Consider the following 25,385-nt stretch of genomic DNA (forward strand, 5'->3'; position numbering starts at 1 on the left):
TTCTTGCATTTATTCTTATATTCATCTCCATGCTTTGATTCATCCACTCAGTGTTTTTTGAGAACCTATAATACCAGATTAGGCACTCATGCTAATTCACCATAAATTAAATTAAGATCCCAATAAAAATGGCAGCAAAGTCAAATAAACAAAATGTCTGTGTCCACAGAGCTCACGGAAATCACAGACTTGGGTGGCGGAGAGACAAGTAATTCACCAGCGGGAGTATAGCAAGAGTAGTGCCACAAGAAAACTTTAACAAGGAGGCTGTGGGGACGAAGGGTCATCTAAATCACCCCATGGCAAAAAAAAAAAAAAAAAAAACACTAGTCAGGGGGGCTCTTCTTCCTAGCAGAAGTGTTCCCTAGGCTGAGTTGTGAAGGACTAGTGAAAAGGATAGAGGAATGAGAGAACTCATCTCAGCACAGGGAATACTAAGGCATAAAGGCTCGATGATCTTCCCAGACCTTCCCTGGAGTGAAAAGTACATGTGTGCGAATGGCAGATATGAGACTCAGGAGGTTGGGAAGGTCTTATGTGAAGAGCCTAAGGCAGAGTTGCACAAATTTTTCATTTCACAACACCCTAAGTGTCTCAGCAATTTTTTCGTGCTGCCCTTAGTCCAAAAAGAAATACCTAAATGCTTTGTTTATTAAGGTTGAAACAACTCAAGAAGTATTTATGTTCTAACAACTCAGTAGTCATCAAAAAATAATTCACATAAATAAAAAGGAAAAATAATATTTTTATTTCACTCTTAAATAACCACAATTATTAGCTAATGGGATGGTGCTCCTGTTGCCATGGCATGACGCCCCACCTTGGAACCAGATGGGACACTGCCACCCACATTTCCTGCCCCACATGGATTTTCACTTGGTGTTTGCTTTGGATCACAGCAACAGGCAAAAATCCAGCTTGGAAATAATATGACCTCATAGAAAGGAATGTTATGTGATCTGATCTTAAAATTGAGAAATACCTTGACACCTGTAGTTTATACAGTGGCTAACTGAGGTAAGTATCTGTATTTCACTTGAAAATTTAAATTATCCTGCCCCACACCTGAGAATTTACTATGGTGCCCTCAGGAGCCTTGGTGCATAGTTTGGGAAATACAGGCTGAGGTATTCAGGCTTCATCCTGAAAGCCATGGGGAGCTCCTGAGGGACCCTACTTGGAAAGAAAGGATGTGTCCCATGGTCAGGTGTGTGTCTGTGTGTTCATATGCATTTTAAAGATCATTCTGGCAAGATCTGTAAAAATTAAACAAAACAGCACAAACTTTAAAACTGCAAAGAGACCATGTCAGTTGTTCAGCTGAGAAGTGATGCAGAAAGGTAGATGGAATGGAGGAGAGTACAGTATCGGCTGCCCCCTGTCCTTGGCCCACTCAGAGGTCCATGCAGATAATTCCATGCATGAGGTCAATCTCTGGCTGTTGCAGATGCTCAAACCATCAAACAAGGAGGGGCAAGAGTTGGTAGGTAAACACCCCAGCATCTTGCCCCTTGGTGAGCGAATTCTGAAGCAAGTTCTACATGGTGTCTCAGAGGTTGACCAACTGGACTATGACAGTCATTCATGAGCAATAATCTGCTTATTAACATATCTTACTGGTTTCCTCTTTCTCTCATTTTCCTACTCTCTAATCATGCTTCCTGGAGAAAATAAAGTCCTTAGCGAAACTCCATGTACAAAAATACTTGTTCCAGTATCTGCTTTTGGGAGAACATAACCTAAGACAGATGGATATGAGAGAGATAAATGAGGCCAAATGGGCTATAATAGGTGAGTGACTGAGAGGAGAGAAGAAAGGCAAATGAATCTAGAGCGGCTCCTGACTGCTGGCTGCCCTGACAGTGTGGATGTCAGTGACACTCACAAAGTCATTGTTATCCTAGACACACCGAGACTGAGGAGCCTGTGGGACACTCCAAGAAATTTTCCATCAGGCAGACTGATGTTCAGTTATGGAGATCACGAGAGACGTCTGACCTAGAGCTATGCGCTAGGAATCAGGAACATATAAGAAGTGATTGACACCCCAACACCACAAAAGTGTCAGGGTTTGAATGACACCACTCATGAAAGACATATTGTCATCCAAGAAGAGTGAAGGGAAGTCAAAGAAGGCTTAAGTGAAATAGGTAGCCACAGAGATTATGGAGAAGGAATGGCCAAGTAGGGAGGAAGCAAAGAGAAGAGAGTTATGAGAAGAAACTGGAAGTTATAGCAGAGTCCTAAAGGAATGTTCTACATATCCAGGATTGCAGCAAGCTCAAGTTAGATAAGGACAAAGAAAAGCAGGAGGTCAAAGCAGGAGAGATGCTGAGAGCAGCACAGAGGAGAAAGTATGGGGAGGACCTGCTGTGGTGTCCAGAAGCAGTGTGGAAGGACTGACCTCAAGTTCTGGCTTTTCTTGGAGCCCTGGGTGAGCTTGCATGCCTCCTCGTTTAAACAGAAAAGGAACAGCAAGGAAGTCTATGACTGGGGAGGTACTTGAGCTGCATCCATCAGCCTGCAGACTTTACTTAAGGGTTCAAATAGGGCATTGGTTAAAAAAAAAACAAGTCTCATGAAGTTCATCGCTTATGAGTAGAGCCCTCACGACAGGGGTAGAACCCTGTGACACCGGTTATGGAGTAACGAAGATGAGCCAAAGGAAGATTCCTCCTCCAGGGCTTTGCAGTCTGATAGGGCAGTTATTCCACAACTGCTGCTAACATGTAAAGTAGAAAGGAGCAGATCCCCAAAGAAAGTTCAACTTATCGGCATCTCTTCTGTGCCTTTCATTTTTTAAAACTAATTTTTTCTTTGTGGAGTTGCTAACTCTTCTACAAAGCTCTTCACATCAAACACTTGACTTTCTCCAGGACCAGACATAAAGGAATGGCCCACATATCCAGGAGTGCAGCAAGCTCAAGTTAGATAAGGGCAAAGAAGGGCAAGAGGTCAAAGCAGGAGAGATGCTGAGAGCAGCACAGAGGAGAAAGCACACCCTCCCTTTATCCAGTCACATGCACTAAGGCCTGTGCTATTCCTTGTGCAGTGGCATATGTTCCTGAAAGTGATTTAGATTCTATGCAACTTTTCAGTTTGGTATGATCGCTACAACAATTCTCTGATATAGGCAGGGCAGGGTTTATATATGTGTGTGTGTGTTTGTGCGTGTGTGTATATATACATAATTGAGATATAATTCACATACCATAAAATTCAGTGTCTTTTCGTGTATTCACAGAATTGCACAACCATATTCACTATCTACTTCCAGATCATTTTATCACCCCTCAAAAAACTTTTTCCCCATTAGCATTCACTCCCTATTCTCTCTCCCCCCAGACTCAGGCAACTACTAATCTACTTTCTATCTCTACAGATTGCCCTATTCTGGACATTTCATAAATATGGAATCATATAATTTGTGAGTTTTTGTGTTTGGCTTCTTTCACTTACCATAATATTTCCGTATAGTAACATGTATCAATACTGTATTTCTTACTAGGGCTGAATAGTATTCCGTTGTATGGAGAGACCACATTTTGTTTATCCATTCATCAGCTGATGGACATTTGAGTTGTTTCCACTTTGTGGCTGGTATGAATAATGCTTCCATGGACATTCATGTTTGAGATTTTGGGTGGAGATATGTATTAATTTCTCTTAAGTATATACCTAGGAGTGGAATTGGTGGGTCATACAGTAAGTCTTTTTTTGTTTAACTTGATGAGGATCTGCCAAACTGTTTTCCACAGTGACTATACCATTTTACATTCCCACTGCAATGTACAAGGGTTCCAGTATCTCTCCATTCTTGCCCACACTTGTCATTTTCAATTTTTTGATTAAGGTCAGGTTTTATTAACCCCATTTCACAGATAAAGAAAAATAAGCTTACAAAACAATTGATTTAAAAGGCCAGGACTTGGATACTAATTTTCAAATTTTTAAGTCAGATAGCTTTCCATGATAACACAAAGTCATTCTGAAACCACGTAAAGCATCAAGGTGTTATAAAGCCATGGGATGCTGCACTAAAGAAATTCAGGTGTGATAAACTCAAGGAAGTGATGTGGATTTACAAAACACACAAATGCACACAAGCACACATTCACTTCATGTGTGTGCCCCCCATTAATTGTGTTACTGGTTTGCCAATGCGCTCAACAGAATATCAATGTGCTAATGAGAAGCTTCCAGAGAAGTTGTACTTAAATTATAGTAATAACATTGCCACGTGGAGAAGATGATTCATTAGAGTTAAAGGAATATGTTTTTGTACTTCTTCAGACTGATTTATGATTTGATTCTAGCCCATGGTCGAAAGATCTGGGCTCTTGCCATCTGATCTGGGTTATTTTAGAAAGAGGCATAGTATTTTAAAGCATGTCAAATTACTCAAACTGCTTCTTAATTCATCCCCAGACACAGTATATTTAAATTCCCTCTATAGTATAGGTCCTTAGAAAAAAATACACATTTGGAACTTGGGCATTTATTTGACTATTATTTAAGCCAAATTTGTCAAAATCGGAAATGCTGTCACATAAGGTTGTATGTATAGAACACCAAAATCGAGAGTGCCTGGCCTCCAAATTAGTCTTTGATGTTTTTGTTTTCCAAATGGAAATAATGTAAATATATAATTGAGTGCCATAACAGCACCCCCCTCACTTGTCATAGAAAATGGATCAAATGTATTTTCCTGTTTAAAGCAACAGGGAATGTTGATGCAATATGCCAGAATCCTTAAACTGAACATGGACCTATAATCTGGAGAAATCAACAATCAATTCACAAGAAGACAGGTAAGACTGAATTTCGAGAAAGGTTTCTCCCTCTACTTAAATAAAAACTGTATGATGTGGAAAACAAATGAAGGCATGAAATAAATGCAGAATTATCTATTTCAGATGCTTATTCCCCATGTCTCATATAAACACTTTCATGGTGAATAGTTAGAACACATCCCTGAATTATTTACAGCAAGGCTATGATATTATGTTTTGGTGATATTGTCATAAATATATGATATTTTGGAGAGTTCTGCTGGGCTTGAATTTGAAATAATTCTGTAAGCAATGATTTACATATTTTTGAATGTGTGAAGTCAAACCACAGGTTGATATTTGCTTTAGTTTACTCGTTGCTAAAGCAAATACCATGCAATGGATTGGCTTAAACAATAGGAATTTGTTGGCTCACAGTTTTCAGGCTAAGAAAGTCCAAAATCAAGGCATCATTGAAGCAATGCTTTCTTCTCAAAGACTGGCATTCTGGGGCCTGCTGCCAGTGATCCTTGGTCTTGGCAGAGCACACGTTGGCATCTCCTGGCCTATCTCTTTTCTTCTGGGTTCCTTTGACCTTCAGCCTCTTGGTGCTCCCGCTGTGGCTTTTTCCTCTCTCTGTGACTTTTCCTATAAGGCCTTCAGGGCCACACATTATCTGAAGTAAATTCAACAAAGATCCTATTTACAAGGACTCACACCCGCAGGAATGGATTAAGTTAAGAACATGTTTTTCTGGGGTACAGAGGTCCAAACCACCACAATAATATTGACATATGTGTACTTGGTTTTTATCTTTTTCCTGATACATGAGAATTTACGCAATACAGATAAAGAGACGTTTGCAGAAGAATTTATCGTTACTGCTATTTAAATGAAAGGTTTCTAACTATTCATAATTTTCAGACATGTTATACTGAGGGTGGGTTATATAAAATCCCTAGTATCAAAAATAAAATCAGACCTGAGAGCTTATTTAAACCTTTTAGCAGAGAAAAGTTGTTACTCATATACTCTTAATGAAAGAATGGAACCCCTTTTGCTAGGAATATTGATTTTTGGCCAAATCCCTAACTTCTAGAATGATGTGCATGGGGTGCTAAGGCAGGAGAGAAGTGTCTGCCTATTAGACCATATAAGATAGACCAATCTGGGATCAGGTGGGGCATCAAACCACTTTATGCCTCAAAGCCTTTCACACTTCAAGACCCCAATCATGCAAATGAAAACCATTCCTTAGTACCCCTGTTTTCTGGGTACAAAAATCATCAGTTACTACAAAACTTCAATACTCTGCTTTGGTGTTGCTATTAAATGAACAGTAATATGGCTACCTTAATATTGCTAATGAACATTTTATCTAACATTTATAATGTGAATTAGATGATCCATGGATTGTTTCTTAATAAGAAATGAAAGAAAAGAGCTATGACCTGCTCCAAAGAATGAATACTGTATAACACTGAAGGAGAGCTTGCCTTCCCTCCCCTCTCACTGTGAACCGTATATACTCATGAAAATACATGGTTGGAGTAGGGATGACTGTACTTCATCAGATAAGTGAGGTTGTATAAAATCAGAAGCAGAAAGAATCGACAGATCAGTAACTCTTCCCTGAAAGGCATAACCAATGTACCTTAGTGTATTTATGTAGTCTTAATGCAGAACCATTTCTTTGCACCTTGCAAGAGGACCTTAAGTTCAAATTTAGCTAATGGTTTAGTATATAGTTTATAGCACTCTGTTCGGCCTTTTGGCATTAGACAGCGAGCTACTTGGTTTCACACTTATTTTAAAATAACACAATTGATGTATAAGTAGTTAAAGTAATTGACCCACAGTTTAAATTCTGTGAAATTTGAGAGGGCAAAAACGTCCAGTGCACTCTTCATTATACTAGGCTGCTTTGCACCATGAGTGCTGGATCACCCAATGGGCAGAGAAGTGTGGCCTGGGCCACCAGCAAAGCCAGGGCACCAGCAATTGGATGTGCCTGTGGGAAATAGCTTGCTATTAGATATTTCAATTTTGAAAGAAAAAAAAAAAATTTATTACTGGAGGAAAATCAGGATATTAGTGAGCTTTCTTACATTTCTTTTACTGTTCAAAATTGGTTTTATTTTGAATAATCTTTTATTCATATATATATGGAAGTGGTAATCACCTTTACTGTGTTTAGAATCTTAAAAGGGTTTATCCACAAACTTTTTTTCTTAAATTGGGAGCATTTAAAACTTTTTAAATAATTTTATGAATTGCTTCTATGATTCTTTTAAAAGTGCATACACATTTACACACACACATATATAGTATTAAACTAGATATACACATGACAATACACCAAGACCAACTGCAATTTATCCCAGGAATCCAAGGTTGGTTTAACATCAGAAAATAAATTAATGTAATATACCACATCAGTACAGTAACACACAGAAAACATATGAACATTTCAATAGATGCAGAAAAAGCATTTGACAAAATCCAGTAGTATTTTACAATCAAGTCCCGCAACAAACTAGGAATAGAAAGTAACATCCTCAACCAGATAAGGCACTTTTATGAAAAACCCACAATTAAAATTTTATTTAACAGCAAAAAAACTGAAAAAATGTCCCCTAGTATAAAGAACAAGACAAAGATGACTGTTAACCACCACTTCTATTTAACATCATATGGGAGGTTCCAACCAGGGCAATCAGTCAGGAAAATGAAATAAAACGCATCCAGATTGGAAAGGAAAAATTGAAACTATACCTTTTTGCAGATGGCATGATCTTATATATAGAAAATCCTAAGGGATCCACTAAAAAACTATTAGATAATGAATAAATTCAGCAAGGCTTCAAGATTACAAGATCAATAAATAAAAATCAATGCATTTCTATATGCTTGCAATAAACAAGCCAGAAAAGAAATTAAGAAAACAATCCAATTTCCAATAGTGGCAAAAATAAAATACTTAAGAATAAATTTAATAAAAGAAGTTCAAAACTTACACTCTGAAAACTATGAAACATTGTTGAAAGAAATGAAAGAATATCTAAATAAATGGGAAAAAAATCCCATGTTCTTGGATAAGAAGTCCTAATGTTAAGATGGCAATACTCTCCAAACTGATCTACAGGTTCAACACAATCCCTATCAGAACCCAGCTAGCTTCTTTGAAGAAACTGGCAAGCTGATTCTAAAATTCATATGCAAATTCAAGAGACCCAGAACAGCCAAAACAATCCTGAAAAAGAACAAAGTTGGAGGACCCACAGTTCCTGATTTCAAATCTTATTACAAAATTATCTAATCAAGTCAGTATGATAATGGCATAAGGATAGACATATAAATCAATGAAATAGAACTGAAAGTCCAGAAATAAACCCTGATATTTATGGTCAATTTTTTTTTAAAAGGTACTAAAATAATTTGATGGGGGAAAAGATAGTGTTTTTGATAAATAGTGCCCATACAATTAGATATACACATGCAAATGAATGAAGTTAAATCCCTACCTCATATCATAAAAATAAAATAAAATAAAATAAAATATCAAAGACCTTCCTGTAAGCACCAAAACTATAAAAATCTTATACGAAAAGATAGAAGAAAACATCCATGACCTTGGGTCATGTGATGGTTCTTAGATAAGATACCAAAAGCACAAGTGATAATTTTTTTTTTTAAGTGGGCAATTGGACTTCAACAAAATTAAAAACTTTTGTTCTTCAAAGGATACCATCAAGAAAGTGAAGACAACTGACAGAATGGGAGAAAATATTCACAAATCATATACCTGATAATGGTCTAGTATCACAATACATAAAAACTGTATATATGATAATAAAAAGAAAAAGAATACAATTAAAATTGGGAGAAGCATCTCAGCATATATCTACAATAAGCACAGCACCTCAACACCACTATTTACCAGGAGAATGCAAATCAAAACCACAATGAGATACCAATTCATACTACCTAGGGTGACTATATTCAAAAAGGGAAATGACAAGTGTTTGTGACACTTCTCAGACAGGGCTCTGGGAAATATGAAACAGTGCAGCCAGTTTGGAAAACAATCTGGCAGTTCCTCAAAAAGTTAAACACAGAATTACCATATGACCAACAATTCCATTACAAGGTATAGACCCATGAAAAATTAAAATGTATGTCCACACAAAAACTTGTACATGGATGTTCATAACACCATTATTCATAATAGTCAAAAGGTGGAAACAACCTAAATGCCCATCAACTGATGAATGGATAAACAAAATGTGGTATCTACATAAAATGGAATATTAATCAGCCATAAAAAATGAAATATTGATCTATGCTACAACATTGATAAATCCTGAAAACATTAATACAAATGAAAGAAGCCAGTCACAACCGATGACATATTGTGATTCCGTTTATATGAAATGTCCAGAATAGGCAAATCTATAGAGCCAGACAGTAGAGCAGTAGTTGCCTAGGGCTTAGAGTTTGGAGGTGATAAAAATGAGGGTGATGGCTGAACAACTCCGTGAATATACTAAAAATCATTGAGTGTACACATTAAAGATATACATTAATTCTATGATATTCAAAACATATCTCAAGAAAACTGTTAAAAATTCATAACATTTTAAAAAGTTATTAAAATTTAATTATTTGCATTCAGCAAAATATCAAAGAGATTTTACAGGGGTATGAGGGCAGAGCTTGCTATTAAATATTGCAGTCCAATATAGTCTTTGCCATAGAAAAATCTAGAGAATCACATTTCAATACAGAGCAAATCACTGAGTGTTTAGGGGTTATTAAAATTGTGAGTGTGTAAGTGTGTGTTCAGGTGTTTAACTTTTTCTTTGAACTAATTTTAGACTCAAAGAAAAGTTGAAAAATACAGAGAATTCCAGCATATTATTCTTTCAACATTCCCTAATGTGAATATCTTACATAATAATAGTGCAATTATTAAAACCAGGAAATTAATGTTAGTATAAAACAATTAACTTAATTATACATTTTATTCAAATTTCATCAATTTTTCCACTAATTCTTTTTCCTTTTCTAGGATCCACTCCAGTACCCCACATTACACTTGAGTTTTACTTCTCCTTAGCCTTAACACTTCCTCAGCCTTTCCTTTTCTTTCATGAGCATGTCTATCTTGAAAACTATTTATTTGTTTTTGTTATTGAATACCCCTCATTTGGGATTTGTCTGATGGTTTCTGATTATTGGACTAAGGTACACATTTTTGGCAAGAATATCAAATGATGCAGGGCTCTGGGCAATGCCGTAGTGCCCTTCTTAGTCCCTCATATCAAGAGGTTCATGATGCTGACATGTCTTACTACTGGTGATGCTAATCTTGATCATTTAGTGAATCCCTTTCCTTTTGTGAAGTTAGTATCACTCACTTTGTATTTAATACCTGTCTTGGGGAAGAATATAACTAAGGTTTTGTTGATAAATGAATACAAAACAGAATATAGTTCAGCTTCTTGAAAGAAGCCCAAACCAGATGGAGAAATGGTTATATTTTAAGCAGCAGAACATGTCACCCTTTCCCCAGTCTGCTGCTGACTTGCAGGGTAGCCAAGCATCCCAAGCAATTTAAAGCTTTTAACATGGAGTCCAGCTATTCCTTTCTACAAGGCCATTCCCTCAATATCTAATTTTTATATAGAAAAAAACATCGAATGATTAAGGACTTGCTTTTGGATTTTCATTGCTGTGAAGACTCTACGGAGCAATTTGCTTCCTTTGTTCTTCCAGATAGCTTTCTGATCAGACTGCTCAATAGACTCTGATCTTCAGAAATGGCCTAATCACATAATCACCTATCTTTCCGGATGTGAGTTACCTAAGGGTTATGTTCACATCATTTCATAGACAAGCCATTTGCTGGATCTATACTCAGCTCTATTACCTTCTAAGCTTTTTCCAGACTCAGAAATCACAGAAATAAAGTAAAAAATAAAAATAAAAAATAAAAAATAAAAAATAAAAAAATAATCAGCAGTGATGAGATAATTCCCAGACATAGCTTTAAAAATTGTTAAATCATCTAATAATAATGAAAATATTACCAGTAGAATGTAAGTTCCACAAAAACAGACATAACCCAAGTACTTGTAGCATTGACTAAAACATAGTAGATGCTCAATACATACTTGTCGGATAAATTACCTTTAATGAGCCTTTCTATGTGCCATGCTATCTAAGCACTTTTTAACTATCATTTCATTTTAGCTTCATGAAATTCCTAGGAGGTACATACTATCATTTATCACTTTTATTTGTCTTTTTAAACTTTTACATATTTTTATTACGGGAAATTTTCAACATACACCAAAAATAGAGTATTGTATAATGAACCCCCTACATGCCCACCTATCACCCAGTTACAATAATCATCTCCTCATATAATCACCCCATTTTACCCAAAAAGTGTAATGTGTTTTTGTTGTATTATTTAGGAATATTCAATCCATTTTTAAAAGAAAAGAAAAACAAATGGAAGGTATAAAACTCATGTGTTACATGTCAATGATAACTAAGCAAGTAGGTTTTGCGATATAGTCAGGATTCACAAAATGTGTTAAATATAGTAGTAGGATAATAATCTCTAAGATATGATATGTGATTTTTTTTTTTTTTTTTAAAAGGATGGAACTTAAATAGTGCCGTCTCTAAATAGAAAGGGATGGAAAGAGCAAGTCATAAACATGGATCATGCCACTTCTAGGGTGACAGCAACATCATCCCTAAATTAACCTTCAATAGATTATTCCCATTACAGTCCCATTTGGCTCCACATTTGCTCTGACTTAGAAATACAGATAAAATCCATAGCTGTTCACCAACTAGCTGATGAGGTACTAGCTAGGCACTCTTGCCCTTTGTCTTTCTGATAGACTAAGTGTGTGTGTTGATGGCTCCAGGCACTTACTCTCTGTCTGCAGAGATCCCTTGCTCAAATTTCAACTCTAGCCCTCATAAAAACATCATCAGTGGGAAGCTGAGTCAGCAGAGAGTGAGACAGGGAATCCAAATACTGTGAAGCTCAGGATTCAGGCAGTGTGGCCCTTTCACTCGTTTGTCCCCAAGCCTAAGTGTGTTAACCTACCCTGCTCTTTCCCCTGGCTTCTTTCCCCTTGAGTCAATAAACTGTGAGTCATGACTCTTAATTTGGTCTGTAAGCTTTTGTGTTGTGTATCCTCTGGGATAGCTCACCTGGTATCATACCAGCAGCAAGGAAATTTCTCAAATAATGTGTAGACATTGAGCTCAGACAGATGGAGCAATTGCACTAAAAAATGAGGTTAGAGCTCATAGAGGCTAATCTAGGTGATTAACATACTGCTATACTTTAGCCATACTTTAACTGCAACCACTTCCATGAGACAGATATGCAGTCAGCCAAGTATTTCACTTTGTATACATTTTAGAAATCTCTGTGTGTGTGTGTGTGTGTGTGTGTGTGTGTTTGTGCATACATGGTGGAAGGGACAAGCAAAGACTGCTAGGGTGTGGCTTGGACCCAATCTGTGGCTTTTTCCATAGGAGAGGGAAAAAAAAACTTTCAACTTCCTTGAATTATGCATAAACATGTCTAGAAAGCTTTTTATTTTGATGCTGACAGATTTATTTTTATTTTTAACTTTTATTGGTTTTGCCTGTTTTTTGCTTCTTTGGTATCTCAGTTCAGCAGCTCAAGAATAGCTTGGATTCTATACATTGGAATCGCTGTTCTAAAAAAATAAACCTGAACACTTGCAAGAGAAAATGTGCAGTTTAAAGTCATGGTCCTCACTCTAGACTATTAACCCTCTAGATATATGCCAAAATTGCCCAGTTGTTCAAACCTAATGGCAGTCCTGGGACTATATGGTCCATGTTTTGAACTGACTATTTCCTCACGAAATAGTAATCAAATAACTGCTGCTCAGGGCAAGGACAAATAAAACACTCAGGATGAAAGCTTGTATTTCAAATCTGTTTACTGTTTTAACACAAATTTCAGTGTAATATATTTCTTTGACAGTATACTAGGACAGTATATCCTCTGGAAGATACTGCTGCAGAAACCAATAGTGATTTTCGTAAGAACATTCCCTAGTCTGAAAAAACACCTGAAAATAATTAAGTTGGCAAATCTGGCCAAATTGAGATGTCTTATTCTTTTACTTTAAATATAGTTTCCTTGGTCTTTGCAAGTATATTTAGATCTGCAGTATACAAAAGTGACTAAAAATAGTTCTTTCAAACTATAGATGAGATGAAGTAAACTGTTTCAAGCACTCTTGAAGAAAGAATTGCTCACAGCCATACTGTAAGATTTTTGAAGAAAATGTAAGATAATCATAATCAACTTCCTAAAGCTTTAAAAGAAAGCAGAGCCTCAAAGAATATTTATATTGGAATAAAATCAAAGATATCCTCTTAATCAAATTGTTCACCCCCAGCATGCATTTTCTAATTGATGAACAGTCGTACATGCATCTAACCCTGGCTAGTCAACTCTTCTGCAATTTGCATGATGAATCCAAGTTTAATACTATGAGACCTCTGAGAAAAAATTCAACCCAAGAGACACAACACTGTAATACAATTTCTCCTCTAACTAAGCATTACATTCTACCTTCACAACTCCATGCAATAGATAGGACATAACACCTGACATAGTAAATACCTTCCTTATGCCATCTATATCACACCACACTTAAATCAAAGAAGCAGAGATTTTGGAAGGTTGAGTTCAAGAAAAACTATCTCTGGGCAACCTATATTTAGCGCACTGAATGTAGTTTGCCCTATCAGAAACTCAGCTTAACTTTAGTCAGTGGTTCTCAACTCTATCAGACCTAACACTCCCTCCGTATAAGAAATATCTGGTAAAGCCCTCTTGTCTATGCTGAAATGGTTTCTAGAAATAACACAACTCACCCAAATACATGAGGCACAAGCTGTCAATGCCTCAACCGTATCTGCTCAGGATTCACTGTTCTAGTACTTGTCCACCCACAGCATCCTCCAGTAAGCACCCTCGATGTTTCTCTTTGCCTGAGGAATTTCTCTCACCCTGCCCATGGGACACACAAGAAATGCTGGGAGTTAAGACTCTAGGAGCAGTCCTCAACCAACAGCAGATGGGAGTGAAAGATAAACACCCCAGCTTTCCTCAGCCCTCAAGTGGGACAACTACAAGGCATTATCTGCATGGTCTCCTAGAGCTCCCCAGCAGGCCTGAGCCTCAGTTACCCAGAGGAGTAACTTGCTGATAACACAACACACCCTCTGTTGGCTGCCTTTCCTTCCCTGTCTAATTTTCCTGCTCCTCTGCCTGTGCTTTTTAGCATTGCCTCCTAAAAAACGGCTTGCTCTCAAATCCTTTTTTCTCAGGATCTGCTTCCAGGTTATCCTAAATTAAGACACATCATTTTTTAAAAATAATACAGTGCCATAATTATGAAATGAAAGAGATAAAAAGGAAAGCAATTTATAATAAAATTCTACTTTCAACATGTAAATATTTAAACATAACTTCATTAGAAGATACAATGAAATAGTAAGATATTTGCTTCTTTAGATAGACTCTCCATGGCCGAAACATCTACAAACACAGATTCCAACAAGGGTGATGTATTGGTGATGGAACTATCACAGGTGGCACTGCCATCAACAACACGATTTTCTCAGTTACCCTGGTAAAGTTCTGAGCAAAGCTTCCCTTCATTTGCATGGTAGTTCAATATATACTGACAGAAAACAATGCTTTGTTTTCAAATAAAAAGGTTATAGATCTGCTGTTTATAAATAGGTTCTCATTTACATGACTGTCCAACAAGACATTAAAACATTTTGTGGGATGTGGGATGAGTCTTCAGTGTATGTCTGACTGACTTACATGATACAGCATCCCTGGCTCTGCCCACAAATGCCAGTGGTGTCCCCCCACCCCCGTCCCCAATTTCTGTGATGTCAAAAACTGCCCTCATAAATCGCTCCCTGGAATTCAGTACTATCCCTACTGAGAACCACTGGTTTAGATAAGAAAAGGCATATAATAACACAGGAAAGGAAAAAGGAAATGTACAGTGGCTAAAGCCATTGTATTTAGAAGACTTCAGTTTAAATCCCAGCTCTTCTTTTGCTAGACGTACAAAAATACCTCAAAATTGCCTTGGGCAATTTAGTTGCTCAGGATTGTTTTGGAGATTAAATGAGTAAAACACCAGTGCTTAGCATGAAGTGTTCAAAAATATTAGCTACTCATTACTATATTTCATGGCTAAATGATCTCATCTCTCTAACTTAAGTCATCTCCCTGATGCGGCCACCAGAAGACACAATCTTACAGTGTCTATATACAGGTTTTTAATTATCTGTTTCCTGGGCATATTTTTTTAAATTAAATTCAGTTTTATTGAAATATATTCAAATACCATACAATCATCCATGGTGTACAATCAACTGTTCACAGTACTATCATATAGTTATTCATTCATCACCACAATCTATTTTTGAATATTTTCCCTACACCAAAAAGAATCATAATAAGAATAAAAAATAAAAGTACAAAAGAACACCCAAATCATCCGCCCCCATCCCACCCTATTTTTCATTTAGTTTTGTCCCCATTTTTCTACTTATCCATCCATACACTAGATAAAGGGATTGTGATCCACAAGGTTTTCACAATCACACTGTCACCCCTTATAATCTACATTGTTATACAATCATCTTCAGGATTCTACTGGGCATAATTTTTTAATTTACCACCATTCCATACATCCCTGCCATCTCACTTTGGTCACTTGCCACTCTCAGTAATAACCTGATGAAAGTGTTACGTACAGACAAATTCTGTACCACCTACACCCGTGAGGAGATCTTACAAAGGGTGAGCGTAGGAAAGAAAGGCCAAGAAGAAGTCTTGATTTCATTTTTTTTTAAATAAATCAAAACAACACAAGCAGATGGCTGGAGAATTTAAACATCAAATGAGGTGGAAAATAGTAATGCAATTTTGCAAAATGTAAAAAATGCTTTTGTCCTTGTTATTTATTAATAGTACCGATAGTCACACAGCTGTTGGAACCCCAACTAGGAATGACTAAGACATCAACCTTTATAAATGAGACAGCTGAGAACCAAGACTAGACGTTGCTTTAAAAAGAAAAAGGAAAAGAAGATCAAACCATTGGCTCTGGAAAAGAAGGAAACCAGGACATCAAGTTAGGCAGAAGGACAGAGGTAACAAATTTAAAGGGTCAGCTTTATAAGGCTGCGTAAGTCTTCTTGACGAAGGGCATCTATTGATCGATGTGGTCTGTAATGGAAACTCAGATAATGAAATAAAACCAGCATTTAAGAATTTCAGGCTGAGAATTCATTGCCATGGCAACCCTCTCAGAAGGAAACTTGTAGAAGAAAATAAGGTTCACTTGACTACGCCTTAAAATGAAAACCTACACTACAGTGAAACAAATAAATGCAGGATTCCAAAATCACTTATTGTCACAATGCCTAGGGGTAGCACAGAAGTTGTAGGTCTGTCATCTTTTCCATTAGAAGGTATTACTTCTCGAGACATACGATTCATGGGAAGAACATCATCTAGCTTTGAAGCATCTCTATTGGCAATGGGAGGTTCTTACCAGTGAAGATTTATAATTTTATTCCATTCAATAAATCATCTCCCATGACACTGATGTGGAAATTACAGCAGGGCACAGCAAGTACACAAACACCCATCTTTCAGTCTGCCCATAGTCACATAAAACCACCAAATTCACATGTAAATTATTACTTATACTTCATGGGAAAATAATTTCTAACCCAGTAATATCTGGTTTATATTCACATTATAATCATTATTTAGTGGAAACATCTATTTTCTGATTTCAAGCTCATGCTCAAAGAATGTCAAACAGGATACACTCTAGTCCGTCATTTAGAAAGAGTTTTCTTGAATGCTTAATATCATTGACAAATATGAATCTATGCCTTTTAACTGGCTGGCAGAAAAAAAAATATTGTGATCCTTTCTGAATGGTATAGATAAGGATCCTAAAATGAACCTGGCAGTAGAATTTGCCATTGAGGAATTTAAGATCTTATTGTGGAAGAGAGAAACAGAGGTCAAGAGCAACTTATAAAATGCCCTATAAAATATATCTATGATCACTTAAACAAAAGAATAAAGACAGCCTGATATGGGAGCAACATCAATATCATCCTCTGTACTGCTATACTCTGTACTAACATAATGGATACAGTTTTATTAATTTTCTTTTACCAGCCCTTGCACAATAGAAATTTGCCCTCCCTGTCTTTACCCCTGAAGTTTCACCAAGACTTTTACCAATATACACAATGATCATTTGTAAGTTTCAGGTAATATATGTTCCAAAGGACATTGTATACGTGTGTAGTCCTCCAACCCAATGTACAATATCCTTTTGGTTTTTTCAGGACACATCATTGTCCCAGAAATCCAAATAATTCAACTAATTTCTCAGGTTACTTGTGCTCGAGTACTGTGGTTCTAGGACCTGGTTTATTTTTTTGACATCTATCTTTATCTTTCCAGAAGTTCTACTGAGAAAATCTGCACCCTCCTAGACTTTCCTTTTAAAGGTTTTTTTTCTTATTCCTATTTCCAGTTCATTCTTTTTCTAATTATGCTTAGCATTTTGCCCATATTGGGATCAACATTCTCAAGGTTGTCAAGAATGTATACAAAAGTAAATTTGCATATATTTGAATTTTGCTCAAGGGGAACTCATGGTTGGAGGTAACGAAATTATATTTTAGATAAATTAAAAAGAATTAGGTCTTTGCACAAACGAGGTCTAGGAAGCATGAAAGATTGGTCAGATTTTTCATTTGAGTCTCTTTATGGTTAAGGTTGGAAGGGGAATCATGATTGAAATGCTAAGTTTAAACATTCCCCAGCATTAATAAGGCTGCACTAACTAATTATTCACAGAAGAGAAATGCCACTGTAAAATAAGCCATTATAGTCATTGATTAATTTACTTTTATTCTTTCACAATCTAAAGCAAACATGGGTATGTATTAAAAATAGTCACAAAAAAATGGAATAGAGGATAGAAATTTGAGGATTTTTTCTCCTCCAGATTAATAAAAGAAATATGATTTGTTCATAGTGAAATATTTTATCCACAACATGGTCAACACCCAAATTACTGCCTTATTTTTAGAAAATTATGTGTGACTATTAATTACTTTTTCCTCTTTTCTGTTTAAAAGTTTCCCATTTGCAAAACTGTTAAGTGGAATTTATTTGTACTCTACTCTGTTTTCTGTTTCTATTAACCTCCCTTCAGACCTCTCTCCTAATGCCTGTCCTCCCCCAGGTAGAGGTACTTAGTACTTTTATCATTCTCTAATTTATTTTGCCAAAGGAAAAAAAATAATTTGATAAATTCTTTCATATTAAGATATTAGGAAATTAATTATCTAGTAATCTCATGAATATTTGCATTTTAAAGAAAAACTGCAGACAAAGAACAATGCCCAAAACTCATAAATTAGTCATTTATTATGAAATTTCAAGCATCAGTGGAAAGACATTTAAAGGCAATGAGAAAAACTACATAATACTCTAGTTTAGGAGATTGAGGCAAATTCTGTCTTTCAAGTTGAGCATTATCTCTTCAGGATTTAGAAAACACCTAAAATTTTCTTGATATAAAGTAGGTCTTGCTAATATTTATTAAATGAATATATGGTCATACAATTTGTTTACTTCCATCAAAAATGTGAAGCATCTAGTCCTTTGGAAAAAACTTAGACTAAAGCAGATATTTTGACCCTCCCTGCTATAATCCTAAAGTCTTTGACTAGACTTTGCCAGAAAATGGTGTTCATCAAATATTTCATTCGTTCCTGGATCTCTCCTAGCCTCCTTGCAGGCAGACAGAACTACGTGAATAGTTCTGGCCAATGAAATAGGAGCAGAAATGATGTGGCTCACTTCTAGACTGACAGTTAAAACCTCATGCAGGATTTTGAAAAGTCTCTGTTCTATGATTGAGGAGATTGTGAGTCCAGATAAGAGAGTTACAAGATGAAGGGATGTCATAAGCCAGGGTCCTTGAAACACTGTGGAGCAGACCCTTTTTAGGGCACACAGTGAATATGAACATGAGTGAGAAATAAACTGACATTTTGAAATCATTTGTTACTGCAGCATTTTCTATTTTGAAAACTATACATCTAGAGCTTTACCCTAATGTTCCTTGATGTTTTTAACCCCCAAATAAATTACTGTAAGTATCCAGTTTGTATGCCATGTTTCTTTAAGTGATGAAAGCTATTAATATAATACGATAGAGTAATATATACCCAATGTGGTATTTTCCATATTGCCTCACATATCTGTTACCCTAGCTTGTCTACACACTCCTTATTCATTTTTGTAGTTTTGTCGCCAAACAACACACAGGTAGAGGATCCATAATAATGAGAGGTTTCTTTTTTTTTTGAAAAGTTAAAAATTAGATTACAAATTTAATACAGTTACAGCATTTAATGTAGTTAATATAATTCAATTTAATTTAATTCAATGCATCTACTGAGCAATAAAACTCTGGGAGCTAGGCTGTGGGTTAAATATTGTCAATAGAGAAATGAGCTGATAATAATAGCAAAGATAATATTAATGATGAGGAAAAATGATTTTAACAGTTAATAGCTTTTATCACTTAAAGAAACATGGCATACTAACTAGATACTTATAGTAATTTATTTGGGGTTAAAAACATCAAGGAACATTAGGGTAAATCTCTACATATATGGTTTTCAAAATAGATATCAAAGCAAAAATTATCTCAATCTCCTAAACTGACAAAGCATAAAATAAATGTGAAAACATACTTGAAGTAATACTGTCAAATACTTTATTGAGAACTACATTTCCCCATTATCTTATATTCTTTATCTCAGCTGATCCCCACAATAGCCTCATGAGCTAGACAGGTCGGAGATTATGGTACTAATTTACTGACTCTTTGCATGTGGAATATGAAACAACAAAATATTGGCATGACTTGCCCATGGTCACACAGTGATTCTGCGCAAACACTAAACCATTCTAGTAGAAGAGCTTATGAGAAGTTTTCCTTGACATATATAAATGAGCTCAAGTGAAGTTTACTTTCCATCTCAATAGCCAAGCCTTTTACATCAACCTTCTCCACCCCTCTGTTGTGATAAGTCAAGAATATAAAGGATAATATCTGGTCATAATCAAGTTTTGAAGAATTGCCAACCTCTCCCCCCCTTGAAATAATCAGGATTTGATAACATTTTATCAGTACTGGAGAAAAGAAAGAAAAATGATTTCATTTAAAGAATAAGAATCAAGTCATTTGGTGGCAACTCCAGCCAGCCATGCAAGAATATGGCAATTAATTTAGCAGGGCATTTTGCTTCACATTTTGCAGATAGTTCTTGTCTCCATTTTCATTTACTAACACTGGAATGAATTCAGTTTAGAACCACTTGCTAATTTGATTCAGGTAATATGCAATTGATCCTTCAAAAGCAAAGACAGACCTAATTTCAATCCCAAGGCTAGACTAGAGTATTCCAGGCCATCTGATGAGTTAATTTAACTCTGTAATTCCTCCACTCCTTACCTAATGGAAACAACTATCATGACAACAGACATGATTGTTTTAAGATGATCATAATTAGGGATGTTTCTTTTTCCTACTGAAAGGATGGGTATTGGCTTTTCATGGATTCTAGGGGGCTAGCCTCTTGTTTTTTGTGTTTTTTTTTTTTTTTTTGGCTTTTTAAAATAAATTGCCATGGATGCCAGTGAACTCATTAACAAATTTTCATCAGCTCTCAAGATCCATATTAGCCAACTTGAAAACTTCTACACATATCCATTTTTTTTCCCCAGGAACCTCAGCTCCTTGCTTTTTTTTAAATCCATAGGCATATTGACAAAATTTTAATTATCCCTGAATGTGCACACCTGTTTTGATTTTCCCTTGTTTTCCTATAGAGAACAGAATTAACAAACTGGATTAATAGTTTACTTTGCTCTTTTCTCTTTGAACTTCAGCTTTCTCCTTTCAGACAGACTAGGGTTTTACACATTGACTTATTTTTAAAAATCAAAGAGTGAAACAAAATATCCAGCTCCATTAATATTATGCAAAGATTTAAAGGGCTGCATAATTAGCCTTCAAAAAGTTTTTTTTTTTTTTTTTTTTTTTTTTGTATTTCAAGAAAACTCACCAGTGCAGCATTGAAAATGGCACTTCATAATTATAACCATGCATGAAAAGTACAGCAACCATCCAGGGTTATCTAAATATGTCTGACATTCAATGTTCCTTCATGCAAATAATAAAACCACCACTTTTGTGAACTCTCAAGCAAAGCTGAGCCATTCAGCCTGCTAAGAAGTCAAGCATTTAACCATCTTCCTGACCCAAATTTCAGCAAGGTTATAATCTATGTTAAGAGAACCAAGGGACCCTGGGCAAATTAACTTACTATTGGGTATTTACACATATTTTTCTCACAGTTGTAGTTTCCTGGTGTAACTGAGATGTAATGAAGACAGGGCATGTCACAAAAGAGAAACAGGTGAATAAATACCTCCAAATCCAGCTAAGGGAACATTCCTTTCATCTCAGCTCACTGGTTAGGAAATAGATTAGATCCATATTTTCTGAACTCTCTCTGTCTAAACTGATAAAACTTAGAATGGATGGGGCATGCCCAGCTACAGAGTATTAGTTTAGGAAGAGCAAAATAAATTTAAAAGAATAACAATTTTGAAGTTAAAACAAACACACAGTGATTTTCAGCAAATGATCCATTTATGAATATATATGTACACTCATGCATGTAAAGATTAAACTGAATTCTAAACATGAACAAACATACTGTCAATATACAATTAAATGCATGATATAATAAACTCAAAACACTTGCTATTTTCCTTCTTTAAATCTGTTGGCTACCACCATCACTTTTACTTTATTCAAAAGATAATGGCAAAACACAGAGAAGAAAGTAGTTAAGAAGACTCCAATTCTCGGATTCTACAGTTTTAAATCCTGAAACATCATGAGCCACTAAGTAGACATTTGGGGTACACAAAGAGTAAGGTTTTGATAACCAACAGACTATATGACTAAGATCCTGAAAGTTCATTTTCAGAGTTATGAAATGTGTCTTTACCTCTTCTGGGACAAGATTGATTTACAAAGCATAGAGTCTGACAAAGAATGAGAAATAAGGAACAAGAAAGTACTTACAACTGATCGGATGTTATTTTCTTTCACCAGCTTCAGAGATGATTTATAGCAATTTGCAAGGTCTTCCTTGTGGGACCCACTAATATGACCTCTGGCTATCGGCCCTACAGTGTGGATGACATCTGTAAATGCGAAAAGGAAGGAAAAATAGGGTCAGCAGAGCATTTTTCATTTTTCACATAATTGGTGCTTTATTTATTTTAGATATTTGTGTTGGACCTCAGAGAGGTGCAAGCTAAGAAATATTGATGATGCAAATACTTCTCTGGTTAAAGATTTTTTGATAGCACAGTCTCCTGAAGTAGTTGATTTCCCAGAAAGTTGATAATTGTGAAAAGGAATCCCCCAACAGTAAATTGTTCCATCATTATTGGTCAGATCCAAGTGAGATAGATTATAATATGAGATGTGCATAACTGGCACCCTGGAAAAAGACAAATCCTCTGTGGGGAATAAACAGAAATAATGACCTACAAAATGAGTATTCTGAATTGACACCGCAGAGAAGAGCTGATGCCAGGTGTCACTTTATTGTAAATAACACAATACTTTCAGGCATCGTGCACAATAAATAAGGACAAGTTTCTGAAAATATGCCAAGGGAATTTATCATGATCAGTAATGATCTCAAGGGGAATAATTTTAAAACACGCCTACCAATTTTAAAATGCAACCTACCAATCTTCACATATATGAGCTATGCTAACAGATAATAGTCCTTAGTAATAAATCTACTTTACATTATGTTACAATTTTTAAAAAGCAGTCTATGCTTTTCAACCTCTAGCTGTGTTTGATTTTTTTTCCTATCAAAAGCACTATCAAGTATTCTTTCCAAACATACACATGCATAAACTCTTAAATTTAGAAACATAATTAAATAGGACTAACCCTAACTTTAAGTCATGAAAGATGAAAAAAATAATTCAAATTATAATCCAAATCATTTGAAAATGCCTTATACTTCCTGCTTCACAATCTTATCTTTGAATCTGGATTATTGGCCTATTTCATTGATGTAAGTCACAACTAATCAACTTTGATCAAAGAGACTAATTTGGACTAACATTATTGGATTATTATAATAAAGCAAAATTATTTGCTTTGGCTGAAGAGGTACCACTTAATATCGATATCAAAAATGACAAAAGAATAAGAGAACACTAAAAAGATATGAACAGTGGCACATTTTTAAAATTGCACTTACAATTTGAGTAACAACAAATAAATCACTAAGGAGAAAAGTTTGCTGGTTGCATCTTAAATGTTGAGACTTTTTTTTTTTCCTGCTGTAAAAAGCTTTATTGTTTACACTTGGTTCGGGGCTTGTTAGAGGGTGGCAAGGTGACTGGTTAAAAAGATGCCTCCTGACTGGAGGGAGGAACTCAGGCAGTAGCCTGGATGCCAGGGGAATGCAGAGGGTCCCCCAAAGGTCTCTGGGCTCCGGAGGCTCCTAGTGGTGCTTGAAGGTGAGCCTTTTGTAGAGATACTCGCCCAGCCCGGCCTGTGGGCAGCCAGCCTGTGGAGGTTGGTCACTCATCTTCTGGAAGAGTTTCACCTCCTCATCTAGGAAATGGTTCTCCAGGAAGTCACAGAGATGAGGGTCTGTGTTGGCAGAAACCAAAGCATTCAGATCCAAAAGGGCCTGGTTCAGACCAGGGCAGCCTCCATGGCTTCCAGGGTATTACCCCACTCATCTTGGGACAGCTTCTGCATGTCCTGGAAGACGGCGTCTCTCCTGCGCTGGTTTTGCGTCTTTGAGAGGCTCAGTGCCCTTGTGCTTCACCCTCGCCAAACTGCAGAAGAAGTGGTCCATGCCCTTTAGGGCTACCTCCTCGTGGTCAAAATAGAAGCCCAGAGAGAGGAAGGTACAGGAGGCCTGCAAATGCCAGTTGACCAGGCGGTTAACAGAAGCCTCCACATGGGTGGAACAATTCTGACAGATCTGGGAGCTCATGGTTGGTGGACAATGAGGAGCTAATCAAAAAAAAAACAGTGTTAACTGTTCCTGGAAATAGGGGCTGACCCAGAAGATGGTCCCAGAGGTTGCAACTGGAGAGGCAGTTGGAGGGTGCTTGAGGCTGAAGAGGGTAGAGGGAGAGTCCCCAGGTCTGTTCTGTTCAAACACTGTTGACGTAAAAGACAGACCGGTGACACCGGCAGGCACGCTGTCGAGACTATTTGATGTTTAAAACAAACAACGCAATGTTGGTTTGGGGGAATGAATCATTTTCCCCCACAAAAGGCATGCTCAGGTTTCAACTCCTGTCCTGTAAGTGTGAACATATTTGTAAATAGAACCATGAAGTTGTTACTACTTAAGGCGCCTAAACTGAATGAAGGTGGGCCTTAATCCAATCTGGCTGAAGTCTTTATAAGCAAGTGAAATTGGACATAGACGGAGAAAGCCATGGGGGGAGCAGCCAGAAGCTGGAAATCAACAGGACTCAGAAGAGATAGGAGAAGATGCCGATGTGTGCATTGCCAAGTGACAGAAAAGCCAGGGAACCCCAAAGTTTGCTGGCCAGTCGGAAGATACCGGCCCCAGGAGGAAGCAAGTCTTCTAGTCTCTGAAACTGTGAGTCAATAAATTCCTGTTGTTAAGCCAAACCATTGTATAGTATTTGTTTTAACAGCTGGGAAACTAAGACAGTTGGTTTCATCTATTATATTTAAAACAGTATTTAAACTCTTGTCAGATAATATTAAAGATGATATGATATCTTCCAATCAAAACAGGCAGAAAACCTTCACCAGTGAGTTCATGCAGATGTTATTTTACATGTAAACCTGGCTTTAAAGTGAGAACTGCTACGGTATGTAGGGGGAAAATAAGAAAAAGAGCCCACAGTGACATCAGTTTTTGTAATAAGAAGAACAAGTAATATATGTCCTGTACCCTTGTAATGAATTTTTAATGAATATTTTAATATTAGTTTCAATCTTGAAATGGATGCTGGGATACGTGAAGGGAGAGTGTGCTTAGTTTTACTCCCTGTGCTTCCCCCACAGTCTCCCTCCCACCAGTGTAGCTACTTGTTGTTTTGTACCCAGCTATGATAGTCTAAATCCCGTAATGAATTCAAACAGGAGAAAAGCTGGAGAGAGCCAGCATAGGATTCTACAGGGCTGCATTTCCCAGAGTGGGTTTGATATGGGTTTAAACATCAATTAAATTTGGGAATCACTTGGATTTTGAAATTAAATCAAATCAGTTACCTTAGTGCAGGAATTCTCTGGGTATTTAGTATGCTAAGAAGAAATGTGAGTCTCCAAGAGGGGGAAACAGAAT

General features: G+C 36.5%; 1 protein-coding gene across 6 annotated transcripts in view; it reads right to left on the reverse strand.

Annotated features, from left to right (window-relative positions):
- Window positions 1-25,385, reverse strand: part of MACROD2 (mono-ADP ribosylhydrolase 2) — a 2,227,780-nt gene that overhangs the window by 830,197 nt on the left and 1,372,198 nt on the right. For all 6 annotated transcript variants that reach the window (XM_037811787.1, XM_037811788.1, XM_037811785.1 and 3 more), the window contains one exon: window positions 22,094-22,215. In XM_037811787.1, coding sequence (XP_037667715.1) covers window positions 22,094-22,215 — 122 coding nt within the window. The remainder of the gene's footprint in view (window positions 1-22,093; window positions 22,216-25,385) is intronic.

Source organism: Choloepus didactylus, chromosome 19 (assembly GCF_015220235.1).
Source record: "Choloepus didactylus isolate mChoDid1 chromosome 19, mChoDid1.pri, whole genome shotgun sequence".
Classification (NCBI taxonomy): Eukaryota; Metazoa; Chordata; class Mammalia; order Pilosa; family Megalonychidae; genus Choloepus; species Choloepus didactylus.